The sequence below is a fragment of the Poecilia latipinna genome, unplaced genomic scaffold, assembly GCF_001443285.1.
Source record: "Poecilia latipinna isolate Pla-1442-1.1 unplaced genomic scaffold, P_latipinna-1.0 Scaffold104, whole genome shotgun sequence".
Classification (NCBI taxonomy): domain Eukaryota; kingdom Metazoa; phylum Chordata; class Actinopteri; order Cyprinodontiformes; family Poeciliidae; genus Poecilia; species Poecilia latipinna.
Genome location: NW_015112720.1, coordinates 689,031 through 696,808, shown reverse-complemented (window position 1 = coordinate 696,808; position 7,778 = coordinate 689,031). Strand labels below are relative to the sequence as shown.

At 39.9% G+C, this 7,778-nt stretch overlaps 2 protein-coding genes across 4 annotated transcripts in view; one reads left to right on the top strand and one right to left on the bottom strand.

Moving 5' to 3' along the window:
• srrd (SRR1 domain containing) lies at positions 1-2,533 on the top strand. Of its 2 annotated transcripts, XM_015027662.1 has the most exons (7): positions 1-197; positions 270-316; positions 449-489; positions 721-914; positions 1,002-1,100; positions 1,377-1,528; positions 1,613-2,533. In XM_015027662.1, exons 1-7 carry the CDS (start codon positions 168-170, stop codon positions 1,878-1,880), a joined length of 831 nt encoding a protein of 276 aa, XP_014883148.1. In that variant the 5' UTR covers positions 1-167; the 3' UTR covers positions 1,881-2,533. The 2 variants fall into 2 exon arrangements, with proteins under 2 accessions (XP_014883148.1, XP_014883147.1); XM_015027661.1 differs by having other exon boundaries at positions 1-316.
• Positions 2,534-2,938: 405 nt separating this feature from the next.
• LOC106944579 (clustered mitochondria protein homolog) overlaps positions 2,939-7,778 on the bottom strand; it is a 19,373-nt gene continuing 14,533 nt past the window's right edge. For both annotated transcript variants that reach the window (XM_015027649.1, XM_015027650.1), the window contains exons 19-29: positions 7,233-7,465; positions 7,059-7,143; positions 6,755-6,908; positions 6,513-6,652; positions 5,334-5,414; positions 5,117-5,242; positions 4,916-5,025; positions 4,739-4,832; positions 4,525-4,650; positions 4,372-4,445; positions 2,939-3,695 (exon numbers count right to left, since the gene is read on the bottom strand). In XM_015027649.1, coding sequence (XP_014883135.1) covers positions 3,170-3,695; positions 4,372-4,445; positions 4,525-4,650; positions 4,739-4,832; positions 4,916-5,025; positions 5,117-5,242; positions 5,334-5,414; positions 6,513-6,652; positions 6,755-6,908; positions 7,059-7,143; positions 7,233-7,465 — 1,749 coding nt within the window. In that variant the 3' untranslated portion in view covers positions 2,939-3,169. The remainder of the gene's footprint in view (positions 3,696-4,371; positions 4,446-4,524; positions 4,651-4,738; positions 4,833-4,915; positions 5,026-5,116; positions 5,243-5,333; positions 5,415-6,512; positions 6,653-6,754; positions 6,909-7,058; positions 7,144-7,232; positions 7,466-7,778) is intronic.

The following is a 7,778-nucleotide window of genomic DNA, read 5'->3' as shown; positions in this document are numbered from 1 at the left end:
GAGGAACTTCTGTGTTGTTCTCAAAATAATCCTTCGTGCTCGCGGCTTCCCAGCATAGACAATATACGCTCTCCAGCAGACAACGATTGCAATAAAAATATGCACAATATCATAAAATATACTGTTTTATGACATTCCTGCATATATTTCTGCATAGTAATATATAAATGTCGTCGGATTCTGTAGAAGAGTGGCAAGTAGTTCGACGGGGAAAAGGTGCATCAAGGAAATTTAGATCTCACCAACAAATCGCCTCTGTATGTCCTCAGGAGCAGCTGGATGTTGAGAAATTTGTCAGACGAATCAGAGACACAGTGTAAGAAATGATTATCAGCTGCAACCCAATGAATATCCTCAATCTTTAAGATCAAACTTTCCAAAGGTTAGTTTTTAAGTTCAGAAGATTACCTTCACACACTTTTAACTGCTTTCATTTGTTCTCCTTTAGGTCTGAGCTGAGAGCTGAAGAATTTTGGCAACAATGGAAAAGTAAGTGTAGTTCACAGCTAAGTATTTACAGTGCCTTGCAAAAAATATTCATACCCCTTGAGCCTTTTCACATATTGTCACATTCAACCTCAAACTTAATTGTGCTTTGGAGGATTTCATAAAGCAGATTAGCACAAAAAAGGGCTTAGTTGGTATGGATACGTCTATCAGGGACTGAAGCTTTGCTCTTGAAGGATCTTGCTTGCAGCCTGATGAAAATCTTGTCTTTAGATCAGCTTCTAGTTTCAACGTCCCCATCAAGACCTTCAGACAGTATAAAGGCTGGAGGCCAGCAGGACAAGGACACAGAGGCGACAGTACGCCAGCAGCTGGAGTGTGTGTGCTACGGCCTCGGCTCCTTTTCTTCGTGTGTCTCTGCCCGCTACCAGCTTTCCATGTTGCTGCTGCTACTGGATGCAGCAGATGTGAGGGAATCAATTTCATCTGTGTTATACCTCACATTTATTAAATGGTGTTTAAGATGGTGTGCTGTTGCTCCTTTCTTTGTGTAGATTCCCTTGAGGGATTGCTCTCTTTATGATCCTGCATTCTCCGTGGCAGAAAAGGACATTTTAAGAGAGCTGGGTTTGACTGTGCTCACAGAAAATGAGGTTAGTTGTTGGCTGCTTAGGCATTTTATTTTTCCAGACTTAGAATGCACTGTTAGATGTATATCAAAGGGTAGCTGCATTATATTTTACTACTAAGCATAATCAAATCACAGATCCAGTCAGTTTTTCTTTTTATTTTAGCCTGTAATTTATAATAATACTTTAATAGTAGTATATTAGGCAAACATCAACATTTACAGCTATTGCACCTTATCATAACTTAATAATAACCATTTGTACGGAAGAAACAACGTCTTAATTTGTTGTATTGTGAAGGAGGGGAAGCGTCTGGCCACTAAGCCCACCTTATTTTATCTGATGCACTGTGGAAAAGCCCTTTACAACAACCTGCTGTGGCAGAACTGGAACCCACACTGTTTGTCTCTGGTTACGATCATCGGAAACTGCTTCAGCGGCATCAGAGAGAGGTGTGTACCAGGAATTAATGAAATGAGACCATACTGGAAATAATGGCTGAGATAAGGTGACGTTCTTTCCTCTTTTGCCTGCAGGACCATCGAGAGGGAGTTGAAGCGGGACTACAGCTACATCAGCAAAGCTGTGGATTTGTGTGAAGAGAGACTTCTGCCTTGTCCTTCCCGTCTGGTAGACGTCTTCAGTGACACAGCAATTATCACTTTTCCTTCGGACCGACTAAACAAACTCCCCTCATCTACTTGGACTGACTCACCTGAACCACAATACCAACATTGCTCAGATTTAGAAATTATACTGAAACAAACACCCGTCTTAGACTCTCCTGAGACAGGTCTTAGCTAACAACGGATGTATTTTCAAGCCTAATACATCCGTAAACCTTTTTATGCACCTTTTTTTTTTTTTTTATAAATGCTCAATCTGACAGATCAGCATCATTGTATGTTTATTTTGAAGCTTTTCGAGAGAAGAAAAAAATATATTTAGTTCAGGTTTGGTTTCGTTTAGCGACAATTACTGTCATTAGGTTAGTTTATGCCTGTTATTTTAAGTGTTTTATTTCTGTTTATTGTGAACTGCTTTCATACTTTTGAATATGTTTCTTTAGGTTAAACTGCAGCAGCTCGACCAAAAAGATTATTTCCGTTCTGTGAAGTTCTGACCACCAACATTTTCTGCAAACGCTAACTTGAAGAAACCAGGCTCTAAATATCAGATATGAAGGATGCAGATTTTGACGAATATTAGCATCGCTAGTACGTCTAGAACTAGTGTGTCTAATTAAACTAATTAAAAGGGGAAATTGCTAAATACTGAAGACCATTTTTCAGCCTTTTTCTAATTGTCGCCATATACTTACCACTGAACATGTTTACCAAGACATCTGAGAGTTGGCACCAAGGTTTTTACAGGTTCCTTGAGGACCCCACATACCCACCTGCGAGTGAATTTACTTGGTTAACCTCCAATAAAAGTTGGTAGCAATCCTAAAGATTTTCCACTTGTTGCTAATCTTTTTGACTATAGAATGATGGATATTGTCTCATAATTTTTCCCATATTCACGGGCAGCAGCGATTCATGTTGATGTCTTTCCTTGTTAACATCATGATCAGGTGTTTGATATGACTGCATTTATTGTTCATAATCACTTAATAGAGCTCCATTAAAGAAGATAGAGTCCTTGAAGGATAGACTTGATTTTAAACTCACCATGCTTCCATTCAGTCAAGAAAACAGAATATACTTCTGAAATATGGTTCGAATATTTGCTGGAAAATAACTTTTTTCTCTTTCTCTCTCTCGCATGGTGAACATTATTTCATCTTTTGTGCTCATGCTAGTTTCAGGAAAAGCAGCAAAAACCAGATTACTTTATTAACAGAAGACAAAATTTGTTTATTACAGCAAAGTAAAAAGTTTATTTAGGGAACAAAAACAATTGCAGCCAAACAAGTTTCTCACAGCATCCGTGACAGTGGAACATGTCAAACATGAAAGAATACTCGTCTTTGTTAATAATACCTTCCTGTCGTTTTGAACAAGTTACATTTTAAATCCAAGGATAGTTTCATCTTACAGCAGTGCCTTGGAAAGCTCGTCCCTACAAGCCTGTGTGTGTTTTCAGTGTTTTCACTCTTCAGCTGCCCCATTAGCAGTGACTCCATTTACCGCCTTGCCTCCTGTTCCGTTGCTAGATTTTGAAACAATATCTGCCCAGCTTAGTTTACTACTCAGGGCAGATGGGCTGGGGATTGTTTCCACCTCTCCATTTATTTCCCTATTTTTCCCGCCTGAAGCTGACTGCATCTCACCTTCACTCACTGTCTGTGCTTCACCATCTGCAACTTCTCCATTCGTATCCACATCAGCTTTCTCTTCACGTTTGCTTCGCTCAGCTGGCTCCACCACATGACCGTTAGCTAAGACACCTGCACCACTGTCAGTAGACATGTACTCCTGTTGGCTCTCTGCGTCTTTTATCTCTGCTTCGGTTCCTTTGTCACCAGCTTCCTTCCCACTTTCTTTGTCCAAACTTTTATCTTCTCTGCTAACAAGATGCGAGTTGACAGGCCAGATTGGGAGCTTGAATCCCAGTTCCTTTGCTGCTGCAGCCTTTAGTTCCAGGTGTTTCTGCTTATACTCCTGGAACCTGTCACTATGAAAACACAAAGAGATAAAAATTGGTATTGCCTTTATTTATAAACATAAATCCTCCTATTTTGTGATTTTTTTTAATGAATAAAATGAGAGATTTTAGCATATCAAACTGAAAACAGGTTGTATATTGTTGATGCTTTGAAGATTTTTAATACTGCTGGTTTCTGTGATCTTTACAATTAAGATGAATAATCTACTTATATCCGGCAGAAATCTAAATACTTTAAGCCCAACACATTCAATTTTAAAAATGTGGTTTGTCACAATAATTAATGATTTAACAATGGGAGTGATTCATTTTTCACCACCAGTGACAGGTTGGTCAGGATAGGTTTATTCCCTCAAGAAATAAAATTATATTTTGAAAACCATTTGTCTTTGCCTGATATTAAAATTAGCTTGAAATTTTGAAGTATTTGTTGGTATTGCGACAAAAAACAAAACAAAAATACAACAAATCTATGAGAGGGAAAATACCTGTTCATGTCAAAGTGTAAATAGGAAAATGTTTTTTGTCTTGAGCTTTACTCTACTCCATAAATAAAGAACTTGGCCTAGAAAAACCTTTTTAATAAATCGAACTACGGATTTGTTGCGAGCCATCCAAATAATGTTTTTATTTTTTTATATATATCTGATTTCACACCATTCAGTCTGTTTAGAAATGTATTTACCTGCGTGTAACCCTCTTGATCCCCGTCACCAGAACCATCTGCTCCAGAATAGTTTCAGATGTTGGGCTTAAACACTGAGGGAAGAACACACAACAACCTGAGCATGTTTTTACACTTTTTAAACAATCTATATATACAAGCTCTAGCACTTACCTCAACGGTTTGCTCAGCAGACTCACTTCCTGTCTGTCTGAGAGTGCGTTCTACTTTGACTGCCTGCTTGGTGATGGTCCCCAGGAACTCTTTGCTGCAGCTCGTCTGTGGGTGATCTTCTCCAAACTGGAACAGAAAGTTAATGTAAGCAGATGGGTAGAAAAAAAAAAAGGAGCCCGCTGACGTTTTCTCTCAGTATCGCAGAGCTACAAACCAAGGATGTAAAGGCAGAGAGGGCTTCTTTCTCATGTGTCATAGCACTTCTGTAGTCTCCTTTACTGCACATCCACTGGGCCAACAGGTGGTGGCTGCACAGAAGAAAAAAATGGAAGCAGTAAGTAAACTTACTCAGTTACAGACAAATTTTCAATGTGAGCTATAATTAACATACCTAAGAGCGGTATGCAGATCAGTGGGGCCGAAAAATGAAGTGTTAAGTTTCAGAGCATTCTTAAGGAACTGTCCTGTTTGATCTTCTGTCAGCACCAGGCCAAGACAACTCTGCCAGAAAACAAGTAGGAAGAGAAACCGAACCATGAGCAAAACCTGTACTTCCTTCTTTGTTAGACTTTAATAAACTGATTTGACTTACATCTAGCGTTGCGGTGTAGGGGTGGTCTTCTCCGTGGACTGTCAGCAATAGCAGACGAGCTCTGAGAAGACATTTCTGAGCCAGGGTCGTCTCCCCTCCAGCGTACGCATACACAGCCAGGAGGGCCTATAAATCACACATCATTGACAATATTCACACTGTGACAACTCGAATGAGTAAACGGTGATGATAAACATCTACGTGGGGATGTACTCACATATTGCTGTATGGTGTTTGGATGGTCAAAGCCAAGCACCCTCTCACTGATGACCACTGTCTTCAGCTGAACACTTCGAGCCTTCAGGACAAAAAAAAAAGTCAAGGTCAAAATGTGACTCTTAGTGTTTATAATATCCTGAAATATTTGGCAGTACTCTCTCAAATACAATAGCAGTGTTGCGTGATGCATGACTGAAGTTAAGTTAGCAATACAGTCATGTGTGATGTGCCTTGGAAAAATACCCAGCACATTTTGCAATTTTGTCAGATTACGACCATGATTGTCAATATATTTTATTGGGATTTAATGTAATAGAGCGTCTCCAACTAGTACACGATAGTGCAGCTGAAGAATATGCAATTTAAAAATTTGAGTCGGGTGGAGTTCATTTGCGTAGCCACCTTTCACTGCAGTTAAAACTGGGAGTCCATTGGACAATGTCTCAAACAACTTTACATTTTATCACTTTAATTTTTCCCCATTCTGTTTGCAAATTACCATCGCCTCTGATCAGGTTGAACAATGAGTTCGTGAACATCAATTTATACAGTCTTGCCATCGATTCTCAATTGGATTTAGTAACCTGGTCACAAAAACATGCTTTGATCAAAAAGTTCTCCCTGGATGTTTTGAGTTGTCCTGCCTGACTGTAAAACCTCGGCTCCAGTCTTGTAGCATTTTTTATTTATTTATTTTTGCTCATTTTCTTCCACGGTTGCTCTGAATTTAGTTCCATCTTCCACATTCAGGGTGATTAGCTCTGTTAGTTGTCTTACTGTTTCGCTTGTAGGCCAAAACATTTTATTTGGTCTTCTCTCGCCAGAGCCAGTTCTTCCACATGTTTGCTTGACTTCTCAAGGCAACTGTTTGTGCATGGTACAATATTAGAGTAAACTTGACATTAATTTTAAAACCATGCATAGTTTTCCTTTCATTTCATTTCTATGTTGGTTAATTACTTTAAACGCCAATAAAGTATGCTTATGCTTATGTTTGTGGGTGTAATGTGCCAGAAGGTGAAAACATTTCAAGAGGACTAATACTTTGCAATGCACAGAGCAATGTTTTAAGTAATCAGCTACAGTTATCCATCACTGGAGAATGCATCTGGAATACTTTAAAATCTGCTAATACTCTGTCATTACTGTCAGACGTTGAAAGGCTTTGCGAGCATACCTCAGCTGCTTTCCCCTGCAGGAAGGTGACTTTGGCCAACAAGCTGTTACAGTTACAGGCCTCGGGGTCCAGATCGTCACACACTCTGCCATACAGGTAAGCTGCTTCCTTCAGCTGCTCGTGGGCCTGATCTAGCAGACCTACACACCAGAATGGAGGATTCATAAACACAAGAGCCACTCAAAAGCATGTGTTGAACATATACTCAATTGTTTTTTTTTTTTCTTTTCTTGTAGACATACCCTTCTGAATGGAAGTCTGTGCAGCTCGGTATGCCTTTGAAGCGTCAGCAGTCGGCATTTTGATGTGTTTAACAACGGGGAAGATGTTAAGGATGTCGTCCGGACTGAAGGGCGCTTTGTTCTGGTTCTCGAGGATGTAGTCTCTCAGTCTCAGCTGGTGCAGATACAGAGTTCTCAGTGGCGTTTTCAAAGAGTTTGTGTTGCTTTCAGGGTGTTTCTAATATATGCATTGTGTCTTATCCTGAAGGCATTTTTAGAACTGCAAAATATTGATTCAAAGAAGCAAAGCTGAATATTTGATTACCTGCACTCCGGTCTTTAAACAGAATTCTCTCAGCAAAGAGAGTTTTTGAAGCCCATAGTTCTCCACCAAGTGATTCGGACTTGAACTATGAGAAAATGGCAAGGGTTAAGCATTAGCTTCACCATTGCTTAACACACAAAGGGGGGTGAATGAGCAAGGCCTGTGACTTCTCACCCGAGGCTGTCAGAGACACCATATGTTTCGACAGCATCTTGGCAGACCAGATTCCACAGCTCAGATCCAGTGAGCATGCTCCAGGGCGTGCTCTCGGAGGCCCCGGCCCCACGGCCACGCCTCCGTGACTTCTTCTTAGCCTCCTCCCCGACAGGAGAGGGTGTGAAGTGATGCACCAAAAGACAACTGAGGAAATGACTGACGGCTGCAGACAGGCTCGGCACGTCCACACCCTGTGTAGACATGAAGAGATGCTGAGCTACATTTTCTGTGAAGAACCACAGTTACAGTGCCAGTCGGAAGTTTACATACACTCTAATCTGGTACAAAGATCCTTTGTACCAGATTAGAGTGTTTTGGTTTGAAATGTGTGAATCAAGCCCAAAGCACTGGCTTAATTTGAAGTCCCTCAGAAAGGAAAAAGTAATTACACCAAAAGCAGATTAAAATGCAGCCAGAATCATTTACCTTTTTTTTTTTTTTTTTTTTTTTTTTTTAAATATTTTTTTTTGAAAAAAAAAAAAACTGACATTTTGGGCAAAAAGA

Excerpts from the sequence above, each read along its gene's own strand:
- srrd (XM_015027661.1), top strand. The coding sequence starts at position 168 with ATGTCGTCGGATTCTGTAGAAGAGTGGCAAGTAGTTCGACGGGGAAAA. Across the intron at positions 915-1,001 it reads TGCTACTGGATGCAGCAGAT|ATTCCCTTGAGGGATTGCTC; the intron begins GTGAGGGAATCA and ends TTCTTTGTGTAG. Across the intron at positions 1,529-1,612 it reads TTCAGCGGCATCAGAGAGAG|GACCATCGAGAGGGAGTTGA; the intron begins GTGTGTACCAGG and ends TTTTGCCTGCAG.